We start from the raw sequence: 24,549 nt of genomic DNA on the forward strand, positions 1-24,549 counted from the left end.
TATTTAAAGGTTTGGGTTTTATGCATATGGTAGCACTTTATCAACACTACATTTGGGTAAATATCACAATTAAACGTACTGAACTGAATTAGACCGCTTGTTGGAAATGTGGCTTTAAGGCACCTCAGCAGCATATGGATGGATCACTGCTCCACAGATCGAGCCAAATAGTTTTTGTCAAACGTGAGACGACGAGGGGAAGGTGACTGAACCCGTTCGATGGCTTTCGTGCGAACGATCCGCTACGGGAATTTAAAACCCACACGTAATGCGATAATACCTTAAATTATGTAAAATAAACAATATGCTGCGACGTTGTCGTCCGTGATGTGATAGATGCACAGTCAGTCTCGGGAAAAATGCGCAGTCAGGGGCGTCCTCCAGTTTGGCAGGCGGCATTCCTTAAAGACATTCGTACATGCGCAGCGTGCGCTCCAGTTGCTGCACCACGCGCTGGTAGAAGGCGATCTGCTCCCTGAGGTACGCCTGCATCATGTCCTTAAAGTCTACCTCACGCTGACGGTGGAAGTGGTTCATCTCGGCCTGCAGCGCGAAGCCGACCGTCCGGCAGCGCTTCCGAATGCCGTCGGCCTCGTCCTGGTCCATCTTGCCTTCGTCGGTCATCCGCTGGCTTTCTTTCACCTTGGCAAAGGCACCTGTTGGATAACAACAACAACAAAGGTTGATCTTATTTTTTTGATTGTCAAAATGCAAGAGAAGTTCAAACATATTTGATCCACAACATTCAAAACGGTGAAAAATGAAACCAATGTCTCTGTGCTGGAAATCGCTGGCCATCCCAGCTGACTGCCCGTGCCCGGCTGAAAAATTAATGCTACTTTAGCTAGCAACATTCTTTCACCGACACATCATTTCCTGTTTTGAGTCATGTACCGGTAAATAATTCCCCAGAAAGTGTTGTCTGGAATGTATTCCACTAGGTTGTTGCGAGTCTATCCACACCGCAACGAGAGGCGCTATCCACCAGCTAGCTCGGAAGCTAACAAGTCCGGGCTTCATGTCCGCCAGTGGGCGAGCAGCAGCTAGCCTTCAAAACGAACCGTCCAGTGGGCAAATTTGTTTACTTGCTGTGACGTATCCTTTGTGTACAGAGTCCACTCTCCGGCGACAGGAATCCATCGCTGATTATTTTCTTAAATTCGCCCCGCGTTAGAAATGTGCTTGATGCGACAGCCCACCGGATTCAATCGCTGGTTGAGCGATGAGTCTGGATTTCCAGGCAAGGCAGCAGCAGCCTTGTCTGAGGCATCACATCGTCAGTTGGGGGAATTTAAATAATGACACCAAAAGTGTTCCGTAAATTGCGGCATCTGAGGGAGATGTATTTTCGGAGTGGGCAGAACTAGCTAGTGGAAATTGTCTTAATAATCACATGGAAGTACAGGGTGTTTCATGAGTCTGTTTCACTACCTGTTGTGAATCCGCGGCGCAAGGGGGGCACCGAGCACAGGCTACTTTTTGCCCCGCCGCATACCAAACATCTGAGGACAAGTTGTAACCACGTAGGCCCAGACGGCCGTGACGTCACTTTTCCACGGGCATGTCGCCACCTCGCACTTCCATTCGATTATTCCAGCCTGCCCAAACGACCAAGCATGAACGCAAAAAAAAACCCCAAACAAATTTCAGATTTTCTCATCGCCGACATCGTTGGCGAGCTGAGACGTGCCCGCAGTCGCCGGGGTAACGACATCTCGAGTCAACGTTGAGGCCCGGAATTTGAGCGGAATTCCTGGCAAGCCTGTGGGAAAGCGTGGAGAGAGGCGACTGTGGAGATGACCTACATTCATCTGGCTCCCTTTTCCACATGAGGGGAGAATGTGCATCATGGCTGCCGGCATCAAGGAGAGTGCATGGGGAGCAGGCTTAGAATACTGTAGTTTGGGATTTATTTATTTTTTAATTCAACTTAACTGTATTTCCAGAGTACTTTACCATAACCACCGCTGTCCACAGAGAGCTGTACAAAAGCAAGCATAATTCATACAACAACAAACAATAAAGACATTCATTCATTCATCTTCCTAACCGCTTGATCCTCACTAGGGTCGCGGGGGGTGCTGGAGCCTATCCCAGCTGTCTCCGGGCAGTAGGCGGGGGACACCCTGAACCGGTTGCCAGCCAATCGCAGGGCACACAGAGACGAACAACCATCCACGCTCACACTCACACCTAGGGACAATTTAGAGTGTTCAATCAGCCTGCCACGCATATTTTCGGAATGTGGGAGGAAACCGGAGCACCCGGAGAAAACCCACGCAGGCCCGGGGAGAACATGCAAACTCCACACAGGGAGGCCGGAGCTGGAATCGAACCCGGTACCTCAGCACTGTGAAGCCCACGTGCTAACCACCTGACCACCGGGCCGCCACAACACTACAATAAACTACTACAATAAAGACAGTAAAGCACAAACACAGTCAAACTGAAAATCAAGTCTCGTGTGGAATCAAAAGCCAAAGAATAGAAATGAGTTTCGAGATGAGTTTTAAAGATGGGCGGGGGGGCTTGGCGAACGTTCAGCAGGTGGTCATTCCAAAGAGAGGGCGACCGACAACGGAAAAGGGCTCCATCCCCTCTGAGCCTCCGCTTAGTTCTTGGTACCTCTAATAACGTCTGGTCCGCAGATCTGAGGCACCGGACAGGAAGAGCTCAGAGAGGTAAGGTGGAGCGAGGCCATTTGAAGATTTGAAAACAAATAATAGGATCTTAAAAAAATGTAAAGGGAGCCATTGAGGGGATGCCAGGGTAGGAGTTATGTGCTCCCTCTTACGAGTACCAGTCAAGGGGTGAGCGGCAGCATTTTGGACCAACTGGAGACGCTGAATGGAGGATTGGCTGACTTCAAAGTCAAGCACATTCCAGTCATCCATAGTTTACCATCCATCCATCCATCTTCTACCGCTTATCCGGGGCCGGGTCGCGGGGGCAAAAGCTTTAGCAGGGAAGCCCAGACTTCCCTCTCCCTAGCTACTTCTTCCAACTCTCCCCGGGGGATCCCGAGGCGTTCCCAGGCCAGCTGGGTGACATAGTCTCTCCAGCGTGTCCTGGGTCTTCCTCTGGGTCTCCTCCCGGTGGGACATGTCCGGAACACCTCACCAGGGAGGCGTTCAGGAGGCATCCGAATCAGATGCCCAAGCCACCTCATCTGGCTCCTCTCGATGTGGAGGAGAAGCGGCTCGACTCGGAGCCCCTCCCGGATGACCGAGCTTCTCACCTTATCTCTAAGGGAGAGCCCGGACACCCTGCGGAGGAAACTCATTTCGGCCGCTTGTATCCGGGATCTCGTTCTTTCGGTCACGACCCATAGCTCGTGACCATAGACTGTGACCATAGTTTACCATCGTGCTAATTCAAAGTGGAAAACTCACCGACAACAAAACGGCCAGAAGAGAGTAGTGTGCAGTGGAAAATTAGCAACGAGACATGAGACCGGGCAAAGCCAGAACTGATGACTTCCGCTTAACATGACTACCCTTTCAGGGGCTACCTCACAAAAACAACAACAGCAAAAATACGCAAGAAGTGAAACACGTTTTTAACACCCTCAAGTTTTATTATAAAGCGGATCTTTCCAGTTTTTAGTGACAACTGGCAACCTTGCGGTGAGACCGTGCCACTTGCTTCGAGATAAGGTCACCTGCTTGGTTTGGCTCATGCAGCAGACTGGATGTTTTACGGCAGTAGTGAGACGATTTAATGACCCTGTGGCGGAGGGATAGTCTGTGAGGGATTAGGAAAGAGGGGAGGCGTGGGAGGGGGCGTGGGGGGAATAGAGCTGCTTGTCTAAACAGCGGCGAAGCGTACGGGCCGAGCTTTACAGGCTGGTACAGTCACGCATGCGCACGGCGGCAGTCGAAGAAGAAGAAGAATGAGGACGGTCAGATTAACTGTGACCACAATCCTGCGGGCGGCTGAACTCTGGCGTCTGATCAATTTTCTTTTCCCACAAGTCTCAGAGGGTAGGAGGAAATTCGGGGAGATTTACTTCATGAGTTTCAAGCATCGATTAATTTTACAAATGTGATGTGACAGCACTTAGTTTGCAGTAAGGGTTACTTGTGTTTACTCTACGAGGCGGGTTATACTATATGGCCTGACATATGTCACCAGTTTTGTTGATATGGCTGTAGTTGTGCCCATTGTTTTCTCAAACCACCCCCAAAAGAGCGCTGAATAATGATTGACGGCGTCTTTCTTGAAAATCGGTTTATCAATCAAAATCAAGGGACGACTGGACGTGGAATGATAATCGCAAAAACTTGTGACTTCAGCTACGTCGGCTAGCTTCGTTCGGATTCATTCATTCACAACTAAGCTGCAGTAATATTAGTCCCTTTTCACAGAGGATAAAGAATATACGCTTGTAAGTTGGGTTCTCATATATCCATCCATCCATTTTCAGATTTGCTTTATCCTCACAAGGGTCGCAGGGGGTGCTGGAACCAATCCCAGCTGTCTTTGGGCAGTAAGCGGGAGACACCCTGAACCGGTTGCCAGCCAATCGCAGGGCACACAGAGACAAACAACAATCCACGCTCACAAGTTGGGACAATTTAGAGTGTTCAATCAGCTTGCCATGCATGTTTTTGGAATGTGGGAGGAAACCGGAGTGCCCAGAGAAAACCCACGCCGGAACGGGGAGAACATGCAAACTCCAGGCAGCGAGGCCAGAGCTGGAATTGAACCCGGTACCTCTGCAATGTGAGGTTGACACGCTAACCACTGGATCACCGGGCCGCCACAGCTTCGCTCGTATGCAAATCCAAAATCAACAGCGGTTTCTTTCGTTCAGGCCTCCACGGACGGGAATTTTTGATCGGTTGTGATAAAATCGTCTTGCGGAGTGGAAATCTGACATATGCGCAAAGCCACTCAACATCGTTCAGTTCAACTGGAGGGGTGATGGAAACCAAAAACGCGACAGCGTGCAAAAATCAAAACGACATACAGCATCCCACCATCCACTCCAGAAGAGCTCCAGACAAATTTGTCTTCATCCCGTAGATTAGCTCTGTCGCTTGTATTATAAATCAGCGGTTCTACAACATAAAAAATGTCTCTCTAAGTACCAACATAATAACCCAAATGAAAATATAGGCTTAAGTATGAATCAAAACGAGACGGGGACTTCTTATCCTAAAAAGTCCCCGTCTCATTTTGAATCATGATTCACTTCAAATGTATTCCCGTTAAAAGTTTCAAAAAAAAAAAAATTGGCTAAAAGAAATGTCATAACAAATATTGGATTCATATCGGAACATCACCTGTGGACAACGCAGGAAAAACAAGTGGAATCTCACATTTATTTGTGGTTCTTATTTCGAATGAATGATGAAGTGAACTGATGATTTGACAGATGAGGGAAGTCAAAACAAAAAAAAATAGATAAATAAATAATAGAATGGGAAGGAAATTCAAAAGCGTCTCGCACACTCAAAATATTGGCAGCAGCCACGGTGTTGCACAATTTAGCTTTTAAATCAGAGGCACTGTCACGGAACACTGACCCCAAATAGTTCCAATTCTTGCGCTTTATTTAATTTATTTAATTCTTTTTTGCACACCGCCCCAAAGAGCAAAAACAGAAAGCGCCTCGCTCATCTCAACACTGATCTCGAAGGGAAGTTCTTTCAGCGGCTATAAAATCCAATTCTTAGATCACGCTTGGCTACGTACAACAAAAAATAGGATCATAATCAAAAGTTGAATTGAGTTGAGAGAAATTCTCGTGAGAAAAGTTGACCTCCCAAAAGCTTGGCCACCAGACAAACCTTTTGTCATTCGGAAATCATATTCAAGTAAGTGACGAGAATCCCAAATGTGTCATGAACGAGGACATCTCATCTGAGGAAGGACGTCGCCGTGCCAACCGCAAGTGTCGCAGCCACCTCGCCAAGAGCACGACGGCCGTAAAATAAACAAATACGCCAAGAACGAATATTTTACAGCAAACGAGCTACGGTGGGGCGTGCCAACACACAATCCTTCATTATCATTACAACAGGGGGCGCAACTACTTGCCCAGCGTTGACACACATTTCGCGAATGATAGAGAAATCGATAAACAAAATGATATCATGTTTAAAGTATCGTTGAATTTGGGCCTGTCTAGACGTTTGTGCATTTAGCGCCCCCAAATGTCTGTGTGCAAGGGTGTGCGTTTCACATGCTCTGTGAGCATGAAGCTCGACAACTTTTATTAATTCTCGGTTGATCAATTTGAGTTTTGAGAGTTGCAGTGTATTTTGTCTTTTGGATCAGTTTTGTGCTAAACTTCAACTGCGACCCGCTTGAAGCAAGCACACCGGATCTCTTTTTGGAGAAGGGTCGACAGTTTCCAATTTTTTAACCTCATGAGACAGTGCTTTAAAATTGAGTTTTCACCAGTTTAAACGTGTGTGCCCAGTGGATCTGGAAGGTATTTCCACGTTTATATTTATGGGTTTATTTTATAAGATTGAACGTCTCTCCTTTAGGATTCCCACTGTACTATCAAGGAACACAGGACAGAATGGGCTGAACGGGCTGACTGAAGGAAACTTTTATATTTCACACATGCCAACAAAGCAATGTGCTGCCTGCGCGGGATGCCAAACAGCCGACGGATCCAAACATAAACAAATGCAGATGCTCTCAATTGCTACTTCCCACGTGTTCGTGACACAGCCAGCCTTTTCGACAGACATCAGCAGATTAAGCCGACCTTCTTCAAATCAAAGCTCATCCAGTTCACATGCCACGCTCCAAATTTGGACCCACGTTTTCCCTTCGAAGTTGAGGTGGGAAGCCTGGGGTCACAAATGGCCTGCGAAAGCATTTAGTCTTACCCCGCCTTGAAATCCGAAAAACAACAACAACAACAGGTTGTATACCCGGTTCAAATGAGGTGGCGACCAGGTGAATTTCTCTAGGGCAGTGGTTCTCAGGGACAATCTCTGGACATCAAGCAAATAAATAAATACCGTACCATAATACATGGTTGAAAACAAACAGTTCTAAACGTTTCAACGCAAATGTATTGTACTTAAAAGTTAAATACAACCGAACTGTACTTAATAAGTGTCCCGGAGCTGATTAAAAAACAAAAACTTAACGCCATTGTAACAGATGCACAATTTTAAGATTGAATTCAGTGGTTCTTCACGTACCTCTGAAGCCACAAGAGACTCAACGCTGAATAAGATATTAAGGGAAATGGCGCATTTTCCAAGCAATGTACCTTCAAACCAAAATGGTTAGCGACCCATAGATACCCAGGACACAGTGCACATGTGATTTCTCCAGTGTGTTAGTTTGTTTGATACAGCAGTCGTATCCCAAATCGTCTGTCCTCATTTACATGAATGGAAATGATGTTAATCCGTTCCAGTGTGCTCCCGGCCAAAAATCTTTTTTTTTTTTTTTAAATAGCAGTTTTCAGTATTGTACTTTGTAAGGAAAAAAAACGTGAAGAAATTAAAACACTTTGTATCATGCCAATTCTATTAGCATTGTGTGGCTCCAGATGCTGGGTGCGGCGTGGCCACTGGTGTGGATTATAATGCAGACGACACGTAGATTGGATAAAGAAACACAGAAGAAGACGATCACAACCAAGCTGGAAGTATATTAGTCATTTATCGGAGAGGACAAAGAATTTATGCCCGTGAGTGTTGTTGAATGCGCTGTCTGCGTGTGTTCAAATAAAAGTGACTTAAAAGCTAACATCAATGCTATTTTCTTCGTCAGTCTGTGACGTTTTGTTAGCATTGTGTGTTAGCATTAAGCTATCAGACTTTTTATAATGACAAAATTTGTCCGAATTGTTTTAAATACATAATGTGGAATTCTTTTTGTTGTATGTTGAGCTTTTAAAAATAAACTCTTGTAATGACAGACAGCTTGAAGCAAGCACTTGGCCTCATTTTTGAACCATTGTTCACTGCCTGTGAAACAGTTGCTTGCTGTAATGTTTCATACCAAGAAAAAAGGTTCTTGTTTTAACTTGGGTAACAAGAGTGACGTTTCAAAGCTTCGCTGCCCAAGCACAGAAGAGAAAATATTGCAGATGAATCAACAAAGCCATTTCAAAAGGGCCGACGCGCGGCGTGCTCGGGGGCCACACCCCTCGTCACACACCAATCAAAATCAACAGGGTTCTTTCTTTGAAAAGAGCAACATGATTGATAATGTTTTCTTTCTACTTAGGAACTAACAACCTGCCTGCTTTTAAAATATGAACTGAAGATAAATCGCTGTTGCCGCTGGGAGTGCCAGAACCCTCAGGGCCCCAGCCTCAGCCAAATGCTGTTTTCCACTTCAATTAATTAAATAAGAAAACCTTTATTAGTCTCGCAATGGAGAAATTCCAGATTCACAGCAGCAAAGTTATGAAAGGAAGAAGTAGAACAACAAAAAAATAGGAGCTGCTGGAAAGGCAGCCACTCTCGCGGCGCCATTTTGAAGTCAAAATAACAAAAATAACACAAGACAACACATAGGACAGAGACAGTCGTGCAATCTTCACCACTTTTCTGCATACACTTTGTTGTCTGAAGCAGTTATAGATGAAAGAGGAGAGGATCAAAGTGTCCTTTCACCAGTGGATCAGAGACATCATGCTGAAAAATGTGCACACGTCTGCTACAAGCAAAGTTTTGAAAGCAAACACGAAGCTGTAGTGTCCATTGACGAAAAGAGATTAGTTCACTTCTCCTGTCTCACATAATCCGCTTCAAACTCCAAGCCGCGACTCCCAGCTCCAAATCCGCATCGGCACTCCGCGCCAACGCTCCTTTCTTCTCATCGTCGGCTCCTCAAGACCTCCATCCATCCAGCCGCAGACCGTTCAACAGCACCGATCTCTCCGCTGAACAAAGCGGGGCTGTGAAAAATGCTGCCCATTACAGGCGCAAGACACAAGCGCCAGCAACGACAGTCAAATGGCGCCGACATTCCTCCAGTCAAAAACAGTTCTGGTATACCCATGCTGCCGAGAAGGCGCAACCACCAAGCACAGAGTCTCCTCCTTGATGAATGTCGTGGCCAAAAAATGCTGAAAAAGGTCCACATCAAGTCCACACGACGTAACAACAAACACAAAGTGACAAAAGAAACACAAGAACAACAAAAAAAGCAAGGCTCATGAGAGCACTTGCTGACGGCTGCCTACTCGGGCGCCATCTTGACTTCAAGAATAGCAATAGCAAGTGCGGTCGTGGTGGACATCAACAAAAAAAAAAAAAGGGGGGGGCTGTCCAAAGCGTGGGGAAAAAAAGTAAACAAGAGTATTTACTGTACTTTTCCAGCCTGCATCGTCGTTTGTGTGCTCTGATTTAGTGATTTTTTTCACCAAAGTGTCAGACGGATGTTTTATGCTGTGGTCGCCCACATGGATGCCGTGACTCACTTCCTGTTACTGTCCGCCATCTCTCGGCCAAACACGCCATGCCGTGGCAAAAAAAATGCTTTGTTGTTAAAGAAAATAAAAAACTCACGAGGTTCTTCCTTGGACCTGGAGCAATTTCCAAAATGTTTTTAATTGTCTATTGCGACAGGGAGAGCACACTGCCAAAGACTCTGAAACCACCGTAATTCCCAAACTCAAATTACCCTTGAATTGACAGCAAAATGCGGAAACTGTCTACCAGTTTGTAAAACCTACTTGGGTCATGCAGCGTTTTCTCGGTCAACACCCTTGCTTGAAACACCGAGATGTGCTCATTTGAATGTCTAGCGCGAACGTGGTGGCGGAATCTTTGAGTCCTGAAAACATGGATTGGGGGCTTTTGCGTAGACTTGGAAGCATAATCATATTGAAACATGGCTCAACAAATTTTAGTCCATCTCCGACAACAAAAAAAGTCAAACACTACACAACACAACATGTCAACGATTGCCAACATAAGCTAACCCTGTTAGCGCATTGAGTTAGCCAGTTTGAACAGATTGTGAAGTGCCCGCAGGTGATCAAGAACGGACTTCCAATTCCTTGACGAAACAAACGCCAACAAAAGCAACCCGTGACACATTTACACAACTCAAAACGCAGACCGAAAAAGCGGAGCCCACAACAGCCGACTCCCACGTCACTCACCAGGCCAGGACCTGCCATTTAAAAGGCACAAACACTCAAAAGGCGCAGGTGCTAGCGTCGAGGTGACGCCAAATGGACTACAATTGTTTTAGGTGTTGGTATTTACGAAGTCTTGCACCCATTTTGGTCCGATGCCTCGAGAAATTGATAGGCTTAGCAATGTGGAACTGAAACTGTACAGAATGGCTTCCGATAATATTTCATTTTTACAAATGAAAGTTCTGTTTTTTTGGGGGCGGGAACCACAGCTTTTTGGAATAACTGATGGACTGGATCTGAATGATGACAGACAACAACAATAGAGACACGGTTTGATTAATAATGGGTACGGCCTACCATTACACAACTACTCTGAGTTTTTGCACAAAGATTGGTCTTGGAGTACGATTGAAAAAAAAAAAAAAACATATTCCTTATCACATGGAAGGCTTTTTGCACTCCAGCGCCCCAAGGGTATTTGGTTATGGTGAGGGAGGTGCGATACAAAAAGTTCTGGGAGACATCTGTGGTCTCCGTTGGTGTGAATCAGCAGCGCAGTGGGCCAGCATGCGCAGGAATGGCGCAGCATGTGGACGGACAGTTCGTGTGAAGACGACAAGGCCTCGCCAGGGCTCCGATTTAGGGGTAAGCAAACAAAAAAACATTTGTTCTCCAAAGTCGCCTCAAATAAGCACACCAATAAAAGAGACAGGGGAAGCTACAGTCATCCAACGGGTCGATTATGTGACACACCACTAAACTTTGGTTCAGTTTTGGTTGGCATTCTACTACGGTGCGAAAAAGAAGAATCATAGACGCTATTATTTTGGTGCGCCGCGCTCCTTTTACAAGAAATGTGATGAAAAGCCAACTTTTAGGAAACCGAACACTTCATTTTAGTAACTCAATGTAAGGCTAAATAAGGCCTTACATTGGGTGACTAAAATCCCAATTGGGTGTACTGAGATCCAAATTTTTGGTTTTGGAATGGCAAAATCGGCCATCGCGATCGATTGAACGTACTAATTTAATCTTTTTGCATCTGCTGATCTCAGAAGCGGCTCCGTTTTGCTCACTTGGCAGACGCAATCCTGCGTGCACCCGATTTGTTGGATCAACTTCCACATCAGACGGACACGCTATGCAGGTGGTTTGGAATGCGTTGCCTGAGAGAGGACCGCGTATAAAAAGGTCTTGCGGGCATGCATCAAGCCCGCCCGTGGAGCTAACGGGGTTCTGCCACCTTCAATGCTGAGCTCTGGCGCGCATCAGCACTGCTTTTATCCCACTGTCAGCAACAACCGAAGCCAAGCGATTCAGACTTTGTCTTTCCCAAGCTGAACGGCATCAATACGGTGTCGCTGTAAATAACTCCGGCGTGTGGGATCTTAAAACAATTAGGAAGAGGACATTTTGAGGTTGGTCCACTGTAGCGCTGTACTGTCAAATATTTGCTCCGTGGAGATTTGGTTCAGGGAAACACTGTGGTCGCCTTGGATACAGTCATGACAGGAACTGATGGTGAGCCGGAGCCGCCCACTCAGCAGTCTTGTATTTTTGTTACGAAACGAGCAACGTTCCAGTGAGTAAGGTTGATTCTGCCGCTGGAACCTTCCACCTTAGGAACCTTTCGTCTTAAAAACAGCAGTGCTTCAAAGTCATATTGGACTTCTGCATTACTGCAAACAACAGACGTGATTCGAGTGTCGAGAATTTGCTTCCCGATGCATCGATCAATCTACTGTGAAATCAGAGATTTGGGGTGAAAGTGAACTCAAACGTAACCCTCAGTGGTGGTTTCAATCTGGTTAGTAACTCAGCGCCAAAAAGTGCTCAATTATTTTGGAACCCTAGTCCACTTTCGATTGGCACCCGATCCCTGCAGTGAGTTCCCAAATCAGATACACTGCCAAAACGTGGTATGAAAAAGATTAGCGCTGCAACTGCTAATCGAGTAACTGGAATCATTCATTTAATAAAGAAGGTTGAAGGAAAATGTCTGCCCGTCAGCTTCGCAAGGGATCATTTTTCCACAAGGACTAATTTTACTGATGACGCACACCCTCGCACGCACCACTCTGTGAAGAAATAAGTTCCTGCAATGCCACCATGTTAGGAGGGGGAAAGACTCCATGAAAGACAGATAATGACCACAATTTTGGAATATTTCATATTAAAAAGATGCTAATGATGCAGAAGACATACACCTCACAACAGCATGTCTACGACCATTGACAAGATAAGGTATCGATGTTAGCTAATTTGATGTAGGCTATCATAGCTAGTTAGAACGCGGACTTTCAATTGGTTTATAAAATTAAACAAATGGTTAAAAAAAAAAAAAACAAACAAGCACGTAATAAGCCTGCACCGATGAACTCAACCCGCTGGCTCTGGCTAACGGGTCAGCCAGTTAACAGCCAGTTAACACAACACTCTCATCCGCTGACACCCATGTCACTCACCATGCCAGGCCCCACCTTTTAAAGCCATACACACACTCAACGTCACAGATACCCCAGTAGAACGTGGCGATGGTAATCCCAAGTGGACAAAAATCATGACTGCACCTCGCATGCACATGATACTGCATGATCGATGATGGCGTCAATTTGTTTAGAATCGCAATTATTTCCCACTGGAAAAATCTGTTTCCAAAATTGAGCGCTGGCGGTGCCGCTTGCATTACTGTCGGTACTTTTCCTAGTGAGATCTGGTTCTGTTGTCATTCAGACGAGGAAGGGCCTCTTAAATAACAAGGACACCTCATTCTCCCCTGATAGGGGGCGGATCTATTTCATCCTCTTTTGTATCGTGTTATTGAAACTTTCAAGAGTTCCTTTTTGTCTCCGATTGCAACTCGGCGGTGCAAAAACAGAACTCGATGGTCGTGCCTCAGCCCAGAGGTCTTTAGGATTCACCATCTCGGTCGCGATACAAGATCGCGTCACAGTGTCACACTGTCACAATGCGTTCTAGGGCGCGAGATACTCCAACAATGAAGCAAGTGTGATACGGCGGGGCGGTGGCGGCGATAACATCTGCACAAACAAAAACCTCACGTGGGCCGTCACTCTGGAACAATGTGGTGCAATTAGCCCTCGCAATCCCATCCCGCCAATTTCAGAGGGTTGGATGAGAAGAAGCAGATGGAAAGCACAATGAGTAGGGTTGTAAAATTCCAGGAATTTTTCAAGCTGGAAACTTTGCATCGGAGCTAACACGTATTGAAGGAATTCATGGGAATGACCGTATTTTTTTTTTAATTCAAGGTTGTCTCTTAATAGGAAATTGAAATATCCAGCGGTGTCTTGAGATACAAGCTGTCCTGTGACTGTACCCGTAAGGCAAAACACTTGCATGTCAAATCATCCTTCCCCACTGAAAATCAATGGAAATGTCTTTCATCTACTTTTGCCTGCGGAAAAAAACAATCCTCATATAGTATACTTAAAAAAAAAATACAGTACTGACATTATTAAATAGAATCTGGCATGACACACATAGAGATACACACACACACAAAAAAAGAATCTCATGCAATATTTGTTAAATTGTCTGTCAACATGTGTTGTTCCACTGTTTGTGGTCAAAATCCATCTACGCAGGGGTGTGCAAAAATATGGCATGGGGACCATTTGTGGCCCGCCGTCCATTATTTTAGAGGCCGACAGCATTAATAGGTGAAAGGGTCAGTGTTGAAACTGCTCATCTTCTACGACTACGACTATTAATACAAATATAGAACAGGGAAAACTCAACTCTTGTACAATGCCAGATTGTACAAGCGTTGAGGGTGCACCCAGAACATCAGAATTGTGAGACAGACGGGCTCATCACACCCAAAAGACCCTCGTTTGTGAAACCGGCTTCAGGCAAAAGATGGATTGTGAAGTTGCAAACTTGGATTACCTTTTTGTAGATGAATGATGTCTGGGAAGTTGCCTAGCAGGCCTTGGTAGAGCGAGAGCGTGTCCAGCATATGGAAGAGGTCGTACTTGGGCTGCTGCGCGAACAGCTCGCCAATGTTCTCGTAGGTGCGGCCAGTGTGGGATATGGCGTTGTTGAGGGCCTCGGAGCTGTGCGGAGGGTCCAGCGTGAACGATTGGCTGATGGACTGGAATGAGTTGCCCAGTCGTTGGAATTCCTTCCGGAAGCCGCCCAAGTGCTTGCGAACCAGCTCCGAGGCGACGTGAGTGAGCTGCATGACGCTGTCGTCCATCTTCTTGGCAAAGTTCTTGAAGGTGTCAACGCGTTCTTCCACGTCTTGAAGGTCCTGGTGCTCGTTGGGGATCTGAAGGGTCAGCATGAAGTGCGCCCCGACCATCTCGTCCTTCTCGGCCCGCCTCTTGCCCAGCTTCCATTGCTTGTCGTCGGCGCACATGAGGAAGTGCTCAAAGCCTTCGTACTGGGAGAACACCGGGTGGCTGGTCATGTGGTTCATCCACAAGATCAGCCGCCGCTTGCGCTTCTCGATGAAGTCCTCCTCGAAGCGCCCCGTGGCCTGCTTCTCCGGCAGGTGAGGCACAGAGGTCACGGTGAACTTGTGCAACAGGCGGTTGTAGAGCCAGTCAAAGTGCTTGTAGCGTCTGTACACGGGGCGACCCGTGTGGCTCGGTGTCACGCGGTACGAAATGTACGTCTTGATGCCTTTAAACTTGGTCTGCTTGGTGGGGTCTTCGATGGAGCAGGAGAAAGGCTGAGGGCTCTCCTTCCATCTGGGCCCCTGGGGGCTCATCTCGATGGTGTAGGACTCGGCTATCTTCGCCATCATGGGCACGTCCCCCAGCACAAACGCCTCCACGCCGGAACGGACGAAACTGGAGAAGCGGTTCAAATTGCGGCCCACCATGCTGCCTTTCCTCCCGCTGGAGATGCTGTCCTGCCTCTCCAAGGGCGGCTTGGCCCGGTAATGCACGTTGGGGTTGTTGGATGGCGGGCTCTGATGCGAGTGACCATTGGCGCCGGGACCGCGGTCGTTATCGGCGTCCTCCACCACGGTGGACCTGTCGTCCCAGTCGTCCCAGTCGTCGTCATCGTCAATATCGTAGTACGTGGGTTGCGTGTTGAGGGTGGTGTTCGTCGTGGAGGGCAGGAAGTACGAGTCATTGCCCAAAGAACCCGCCGGGCTGATGGAGCAGTCGGTCACGTTGGAGTTGGAACGCGTGCGAATGACTTCCACGTAGGACGCCGGGAATAGACCTCTCTCCCCTCGGCTGTTCTCCCCTTGGAACCACCCGTCCACCGAGTTCTCGTCGAAGATGATCAGTTCCTCGTTCTCCTGGATGCTAATCTCCTCTTTGTTTTCACTTTGAAAGGTGTACAGGGCTTTGGCTTTCACCGACATCTTGACCTGATCCAGAGCGGGTTACAAAACAATAATATCAATAGTTCCAAAACAATCTACACGCACGTGGTGCTGAGCAGCTGTATTGGAAACATCTAGGACACTTTAATGAATATTTCAACTCATCTCACATGACATGGGTCAGGTGTGCGACAGCACCGTCAGTCAACAAATGTTTACGACGCCTGATTTATTAATGACTAAGCTTGACCTGCACTCCGATGCTTATGAGAATATTACTGGCCCATCGATGCATTCAATCTTTAGTCTAAGTCATTTGCATGCACCCAAATGCCCTCGTTATTGCCCAGAGTTCTACTTTCGTGTAACAAACGAGTCGGTTTAAAAACCGGTTTCACAAACTAGCTCCTGCAACGAGTCTTTTGGAAATCCCAAAAAGTGAACCGGAACCTTTCGTTTTTTTCTCCCCCCCACACTTCTCGCACTTTTGTCACATTACGGATCCTGGAAACGGTCCCGGAGGCGAATAATTCCAAAAAGTGCACTTTGGTTGATAACGATTGTATCCGTGTACATGGTGAGACGGCAGCTCCACATTTCCGTCCTTCCTTCCTTCCCCTCAGACACAAACTTGCTCCTCGAGTCTCGAAAGCAGGTTGCTGGGCATCTTCGCTCGATCCTTTTAAAAATCACAACAGCGCATCAACCCGCTTTAGGCGAGCCGGTATTGTTTCTGTGGCTCTATTTCCTTACAGCCTCGACACAAAGTAACTCTTTCCATGACGTTAGACTGAGACAATTGGATGCGAGATCGACTGTTTTCTTTCAAGGAGTCTTTTCCTGAGAAAGAAGTGGCGTTGCGACGGCTCAATGACGTCCTCTAGGCGGAAGCATGAAGTCATTGCAACAACACAGAGCTTTCAAAAAATGACGTCCATTTGCTATATATAATATCATAAAATAATGATGCTGTTAAAAACGAATGCGATATTAAAAGAAGTGGCTTTCGGCTTTTCCCTGTTGATTGGCAAATCAATCAACTTTTAATGAAAAATCTAACGACCTTGAATTAAAAATGAAAAACTATTCAAAATGTCTAAATAAAATGTAAACTAATGCCAACTCAAACTATTAATAATGTTGTCGTGATTGCCATTCAAGCCATCAAAATATGTCACACCCAGCAATGAATGTCAAATTAAACATGGAAAATCTCTCACCTTAAATGAAAAAAAGAAAGTCACACACATCAAATGTACCCATCTATAATGTCAAATTAAGCAATTTAAAAATATATCAACTCCAGCAGTTAAGAAATGTCGAAGTAAACAATAAAAAAAATTTAAAAACACATTTCTTAATACACAGTTTTACAACGTTCAAATAGCCACTCTCCCAAATTTCAATGGCAAATTAAACAATCATTCTGATCAATTAAAATATTACACTTGGTATGAGGTATAATTAAAACATGACAAGACATAAACATGAAATTAACATAAAAACAAAAGCCAAAACCAAATATAATCATGGAATTAAAAAAAATCTATATAAAATAAACATTAACACCGTAAATTAATAAAGTTAATGTAAAAGAAAATCACACATTTGATTGGATAACCATTTATAAACAGTTACACTCAAAATTATTGACTCGTTATTGAAGAAAAAAGTTCATGTAAATTCAATTCAATTTCTTTTGCTGAATACAATATGCAGACAAACGTGAAATAGTTATAGAAACTGGTTAGAGAAAACCCCCAAATTAATTTATTGGTTTGTTTATTTAATTATTGATTTATTTGTAAGACTCAGACATGAGATAACGCAACCACTTCATTTGATTACAATTTGCTCTTCGAAAACTCCGGAAGTGATTCCTCCTCGCCAGAAAGGCGGATGTGAGGTCACGGCATCCGCTGGCTCCCTCCACGTCGACCGTAAGCTTTATTTTTTAATCATATTGATTTGTCTGAGCTTCGCCGCTGGTGCTTGGGATGCACTTTATAATAACTGGCGTTTAGCTAGTAGATGTAACAGCAACCATGTAGAATGGCCAATGTGGGTTGTTACCGGTTGTCTCCAAAGCATGTTAGCATATGTTAGCCACACCGCTAACATAAACCGGCCGGCTAGCTAGCGGGGCATACACAGAATGAAGTGATTGACGTAAGCGACCACGTGAGGATAAGCGGATCCGATAATGAATAGATTGATGGATGTACTGAGAATGTTTTTTTTTTCCCAAACCCATCTCCTTGACTCCTCTCACGTTCCTGTAATTTCATTTCTTCCCTTCACCTTATTGTTTCCTCCCTTATCTACCCTCCACTTCGTCTTCTCATCTCCTTGCTGTCTCTCCTCAATTTTTTATCTGCTCAGCTCTTCTCACTTATTTGCCTTCTTGTTTCCTCTCTTTACTTTCTCACCTCGTTCCCTGTTTTGACTTGACACACGTCGGTGCCAATTCAGACGTTAAAAAAATCCAGATAAGTCGGTTTTAAATAATCCTGAAGTGTTTAAAATATATGATTAAACTATGCTTATGTTAATGGGTTATTGTGAGCATGTTTCTTTTTCAGGATATAAAGTAGCACTGTGATAAATCCCTGACTTCCATCCCTTTTCTAATCTGTTTACCCTCACAAAAGTCGCGGGCATGCTGGAGCCTATTTCAGCCATTTTCGGGCAGTAGGCGAAGGACACGCTGAACCATTTGCCAGACAATCACAGAGCACGCAAACAACCATTTGCGTTCACAGTCACACATAGGGACAATTTTGAGTGCCCAATCAACCTTCCATGCATGTTTTCGGAATATGTGAGGAAACCGGAGTTAGGACATACCAGCATATGACGGTTGGCTGGCGCACAACATGTTGACTCAACGCTTCCTGTAAAAGCGCAAACAGATCATGTAGAAGTTGTAACATCACTGCCACGTGTTTTCGTTTTGACCACGCCTCCAGAGTCCCCATGGATGACCTGACCCAAGCCCTCTCGGCCAGCTTTGCTGTGTCCAAGGAGCCCAACAGTACGGCCGCGCCGCACCCTCGGCTGTCCCAGTACAAGAGCAGATACAGCGTGCTGGAGCAGAGCGAGCGTCGCCGGCGCTTCCTTGAGCTGCAGAAGATGTACGGTGCTCTATAGACCTTTTCAGAATATTTGGAGAAAATAGACACCGTGGTACTTCCGCGTGGCAGAACAGCGAGCGACTACTGCATAGCCAGAGATAAACCAAGGTATTTTCTGACCCCCTCGCACCCCTCCTCCCACCCAAAAAAATCATGATAAATTCTGTGCATCTCCATCAAAAGTATGTATGTGGCATTAATCTGAGCAGTAGAAAAGTCGATTCAAGTTGTGCTATTGGAGATCGCTTGCGCTTTTGCCACCCGGACGTACGAGACCATCAAAAAAGAACAGACACGGTTCACATCTCAACCGGTGTTTTCCTTTACTTTCCATCATCTCAGTAAAAGGTTAAACTACGTCGACCACGTGCGGCGTCTGGCCAATGGCGACTGGGCGGGGGCGGACGGCGATGGGGAGCAGGACATGGACAAGCAGGAGGAGGACAAAGAGGAGAAGGGGAAACAGCAGCCAGATGGCAACGCCGAAGAAGAGGAGATGGAGATTGAGAGAAGAAAACTACCAAAGCATTATGCCAACCAGGTAAATGTTGCATGAGGCAATGGAAACTCGTTTGGTCCTCAATTTGGACTTTTAAAATAGCTGTAAGCCAATCAGATCCATAAATTCTGTAATTTTCAGGAAATGTTTTCGAAAATGTTAAGAGAATGTCAGCTTCTGAGCTACAGTGTTCCATATGGTCCAGAAGGGGGCGCCTGTGTCCAAAAAAAAGTAGCTCTGAAAAACACTTCTGTATGTTTCCCCCTCAGCTCATGCTGTCAGAGTGGTTGGTGGACGTCCCAGCAGAGCTGGACTCGGATTGGCTGATGGTGGTCTGTCCTGTGGGCAAAAGATCCCTCATTATTGCCTCCAAGGTAGGAAACTTTGTGGCCAGTCCATGTCTGCTTGAGCAAACGTATGTAAATGTAATAAGGGCTTATTAGAAACTTAGGCCACACACAAAGATAATCGCTTGTCGACAACACTCCGAACTCTGGTCCCTTCTGAAACACACGCCCAGCGTACCCCGTAGTGAAAGTTCCTTGAAAAAAATATACGAGATGAAGTGAGGAAATAAGATGAGAATGTGTTGGGAGGAAACGAGAAGACAATTTAGGGTTGAAGAGATGAGCCAAGTGGAGGAGAAATTGATGAGAGGAAACGATGAGGGGGTCAAGACGAGGTAGGAAAGCAAATAGAGAGCTGCGACGCGTTTACAAGAGGAGATGAGTGGTCAAAGAACAGCGGCGAGAAAATGCAGAGACAATCGTTGGTTGTATCGAATGTTGTTTTGCAGGGGTCGACTGCGGCGTACACAAAAAGTGGCTACTGCGTGAACCGGTTCCCCTCCCTGCTGCCCGGTGGGAACCGCCACAACTCGGCCATGGGAAAAGGTAGCCGCAGGGCCCCGGCCCACTTTTCTGCAAACGAGTGCTTCGCAGCAAAGACAAAACGTTAACGCCGCAGTGCGCCTAGATTACACCATCCTGGACTGCATTTACAGCGAGGTGGATCGGACCTTCTACATCTTGGACGTCATGTGCTGGAGAGGCCATCCGGTCTACGACTGCCCGGTGAGACGGACCCTTCCCGAAAAGCGCCGCGGCAAATCCGGGAATGTTTGTCCTTCCTAATGGCGTCAAAGTAGCGCAAGTCTGGAGCGCAGATGTTCTCCATTTGCTCTTTTTGACGCCGCTGCGCCGTTCTCTCCTCCGCAGACCGATTTCCGTTTCTACTGGCTCCAGTCCAAAGTGCAGGAGACGGACGGCCTGACCGAGATTGCCAAACGCAACCCCGTGAGTGACAGAGACTTGAACCTTGTGAACATTTGAGACCTAAGAACAGAAGGTCCGGCCTTCCATGATTAGGGGCACCCCTGACTAAGATGTGGCCTTAAAATAAATTGAACACTTGTGGCGTCAGCTAAAGAGGAGAGGATGAGATCGGGGATTGTGTAAGACCCCTTGTTTCCGAATTCTTCCATCATGTGAAAACATCATGGAGGATTGAGTGCAGTTTTGTTGGCAAACACATTGACATCGGGGCCGCTGTTAATCGTAACACACATAATTTGACATAAAAGAATTACATCTTAACTCATTTAGTACCGTAATTTTTTTGGAGCAATTGACTCATTTTTGAACGCCTACAGAAATTTGCCAAATAACAATTTTATTTCAAGAAAAACTGCACTGGTGCATGAACTTTTCATGAATTTTGAACTTTATCCATGATCTCACCGCCGCACTTCTTCCTCCCGCCAAGTGGCTTCATACTGGATAACACACACACTCGCACCAACATCTGATCAAAGCCACTCCTGCCATCCAGTGGTAATTAATCATACTGAAATCATTCCCAAATCCCTGATGCTAATTGAGGAGTGGCGCAAAGCCCTTAATTTTATTTTATTTTTTCATTAAAAACACACACACTCACACACATTTTTTTTTACATTATGGCACTAAATGGTAGAGGTTTTGCAAACGTAATTTTACATTTTGACATTAAATGAGTTAATGTGGGATTTTTTTCCTCACTTGATACATGTATTTGAATTATTATTTTTTCTTTTTAATTGACTTTTTTTTTTAACTTTGTCCCTGTATTCATTTGAATTCATTCGGAGCTGAAGAACACATCTTAACCAGGGCTGCCAACAATTACGGAGAGCGACGTTTAAAATAGTCGTATCTTTCTTTGTAACCTGCCCCCTTCCATAGTCGGTGGTGTTTATACGGAATCGCAACAAGCTCTTTTGGACAGGAAGCCAAATCGGTGTATGGTAGAAACACACTTGTGGATTTGTTTGCTTTGCCAGTTTCGTTTCGTGAACCTCCAGAGCAGCGAGTGCACGGCGGAGTCCATACATAAAGCCCTGGCAGCCGACTACAGCTTCAGCGTGAGAAACTCTTTTTTGTTCTTCCTGACTAGACCTTTTCATCATGTTTGTAAACCCAGGACGTGAGGCTATTTCCCGGTGGCAGAACGCAAGTGACTACCGCTGACCTGATTTGAAAATGATGACAAAAGACAACACCACAAGATATACCTTAAAATGGCTTTTTTCCCAATCCCCCCCCCCCCCCCAAAAAAAATCTAAATGAATACATTAGGGCGGCCCGGTAGTCTAGTGGTTAGCACGTCGACTTCACAGTGCTGAGGTGCCGGGTTCGATTCCAGCTCCGGCCTCCCTGTGTGGAGTTTGCATGTTCTCCCCGGGCCTGCGTGGCTTTTCTCCGGGTACTCCGGTTTCCTCCCGTGTTCCAAAAACATGCATGGGAGGCTGATTGAACACACTTAATTGTCCCTAGGTGTGAGTGTGTGTGTGCATGGTTGTTCGTCTGTGTGTGCCCTGCGATTGGCTGGCAACCAGTTCAGGGTGTCCCCCGCCTACTGCCCGAAGACGGCTGGGATGGGCTCCAGCACCCCCCGCGACCCTTGTGAGGATTAAGCGGTTCGGAAGATGGATGGATGGATGGATGAATACATTAGTACATCCGAGAAAAATACTTTTCACTTTTACTCTCCAGGTACATTTCAGTGCCTCTACTCTTTTTTCTTTTTTTTTTACCTTTCCTTGAGTAATGATTTGAATGATTACTTTTGTTTTTATTCTTCTCAAGGACAAAATGTGACTATTTTAATTTCAGCTCAACATGACGGTGAGCTTAGTTGTGAACTTTTACCACCTTGAAGCACGAGTGATGTCATTTGGACCCATTGTCGACTTTGCGGGCAGGTGGACGGTCTTCTGTTCTACCACCGGCAGACTCACTACACGCCCGGCAGCACCCCGCTGGTGGGCTGGCTGCGCCCCTACATGGTGGCCGACATCCTGGGCGTGGAGGTCCCCCACGGACCGCTGACCGCCAAACCCGAATACGCCCGCCACCAGCTGCAGCAGATTCGGGAGCACAAAAAGACCTCCGGCGAGGTGCGTCCGGCCAGCCGGGATGGCGGCTACGAGCTGGAGCACCTGTCCACGCCCGCCCAAGACAACGGCCACAACCACAGACACATCCAGGAAGCGCAAATGGAGGACTTGATGTGACTGCTCGATAATCGCTGACTCACCTACGGTCCTCTCCTTTTATTTAGAACCTCTCCCTGAAAATCTCTCCTAGGTGCACAGAAGTGTTCGATTCATCTTCCTTGATCATTCGGGTTGAAAGCGGTGGGGAATTTCTGGGAATATCCTTGAATGTAAACAATTTGTACAGTCGTAAGACTGCCGTGCAAAGTCTTCCAATTTCAAAGGATGACATTTCAACAGATGTATCAGTGGGAAGGAGTTTTACGTGTTTTATCGAGCAGTCAGTTCTTTCATTAGATGACAAAGATGTGGATGTTGAGCTAAACATTACTCATCGCCCCGAGCCAACCCATTTCAAAGAGATTAAAAATACACCACCATCCCAAAATGTCCAACAGAAAATGTTCGATGAAAGTAGGCCCTCTTTTCGGTGGCCCTGAGGTGCAAAAACAAATATTAAACGCAACTGCAAAAAAAGACGAATTTTAACTGACAAATGGTGAAACACCCAAAACATAAACACAAGAGTACGGTAAATGAAAAAGAGCCAATCTTCAATTTTATAAGTTCCTGGTTACTGAGTCATTCATTTCGCTTAATTTCCATTCATTTCTGCAGAACACTTACGACTTCAAAAATCCTGGAATTTCGAAACCCTGTTTGCTGGGTTATTTTGATCAAATAACACAAGTTTTTAAAAAAACACTATAATTTCCACTGCTAGACTCTATTTCATCTGTATCAACAATAACGTGTTTAGAACCAGTTCTAGTTTTTACAATGTTTTATTTTCCACTTAAATGTTTATTTTTTTACAAAGTGTATTTCCAGATAAATGCTTTTTACACGGTTCCCGTTGTGCTGGCGCTTTCACGTCCAATAGAACCGATACAATCATTTCATTTACTTTGCTGTTATAATGTCTGGGGAAACGGAAAACTGTCAAAACTTGAAAATACGAGCTTCCAACACAAATCGACCACATCGTATTGTTCAACACTTTTTCTGAGAAGCCTGACCCAGCATGCGCTTCAGTGCAGGAATGTGCATGTATTAGTCAGCGGCACATGTCGCTTTCCAGGAAATGCTTCACTCGTTTGTACTTTACCGAGAGCTCTCCCACGCTTTCTCATGCGCGCACACACACGCAGAAGTCAAGTCAAGTCAACAGTATTTATAGAGCACTTTTAAACAACCATCGCTGCATACAAAGTGCTGTACATGGAGCGATTTAACATGCACAATAAACAATAAGACGAATCGGTAATAAAGGCGGTAGAAAGCACCAAGCAGTAAAATCAAGAACAAATCTAAGTTCAGAAAATGAAAGCCTGCTCAGAACTCGCCCTCACAGGATGGACACCAACATATGATGTAATAATAAAAATATCAAATGTGGGAAACGTGTGTGACTGATACAATGAACTAAGCAGAAAGACTGGTGGAGGATCTGAAAATCAATATATCCTGCTGCTTTTAGCTGATCAATCTCTTACACGCACGTGTGCATGTGTCCATCTATGGTGAGCATCTCTCCAAGAAGAGATGATTCGATACGTTATCGCAATACACGGGGCAAAATACGATTCAAGCACGATACATTTTCAAGTGGAACCATTCCTCACCATTCGATTCATCATGATGACGCAGTCATGTTTGGGACGTAAAAACATCTAAAAGCTCTCCAAAGTCCAAACCATTCAAGTTAATTCAATTGGAAGCATGATAAAAGAACACCAAATCGATTATTACTTGGCGTTGCATCGCTCATAAAAGATAAATCGATACGTATCTCGGCGGGTGCACCAGCCATTTGTGATGATACAAATCTTATAGTGTCAAAATAATGTCATACTGCAGTCAACATGTATTCAGTTGTCACGTAATGATTTTTTAAAAATTCGAATAATACTGAAACCGTTACCAAGATGTTAACGTCACACTTCAGCATTCCATCATACATGTTAGAATGCCAACAAACCAAGTCTCACATGT

At 45.5% G+C, this 24,549-nt stretch overlaps 2 protein-coding genes across 2 annotated transcripts; one reads left to right on the forward strand and one right to left on the reverse strand.

Annotated features, from left to right (window-relative positions):
• On the reverse strand, positions 1 to 16,244 carry snx33 (sorting nexin 33). Its single transcript, XM_052062085.1, has 2 exons — positions 13,991 to 16,244; positions 1 to 656 (listed from the first exon to the last, which is right to left on the reverse strand). Exons 1-2 carry the CDS (start codon positions 15,423 to 15,425, stop codon positions 403 to 405), a joined length of 1,689 nt encoding a protein of 562 aa, XP_051918045.1. The 5' UTR covers positions 15,426 to 16,244; the 3' UTR covers positions 1 to 402.
• Positions 16,245 to 17,227: 983 nt separating this feature from the next.
• snupn (snurportin 1) lies at positions 17,228 to 23,246 on the forward strand. Its single transcript, XM_052062155.1, has 9 exons — positions 17,228 to 17,326; positions 18,356 to 18,520; positions 18,863 to 19,061; positions 19,289 to 19,393; positions 19,816 to 19,912; positions 19,995 to 20,092; positions 20,237 to 20,314; positions 21,340 to 21,420; positions 22,261 to 23,246. Exons 2-9 carry the CDS (start codon positions 18,363 to 18,365, stop codon positions 22,570 to 22,572), a joined length of 1,128 nt encoding a protein of 375 aa, XP_051918115.1. The 5' UTR covers positions 17,228 to 17,326; positions 18,356 to 18,362; the 3' UTR covers positions 22,573 to 23,246.
• The last annotated feature ends 1,303 nt before the right edge of the window (positions 23,247 to 24,549 follow it).

This window comes from Hippocampus zosterae, chromosome 3, assembly GCF_025434085.1.
Source record: "Hippocampus zosterae strain Florida chromosome 3, ASM2543408v3, whole genome shotgun sequence".
Lineage (NCBI taxonomy): Eukaryota > Metazoa > Chordata > Actinopteri > Syngnathiformes > Syngnathidae > Hippocampus > Hippocampus zosterae.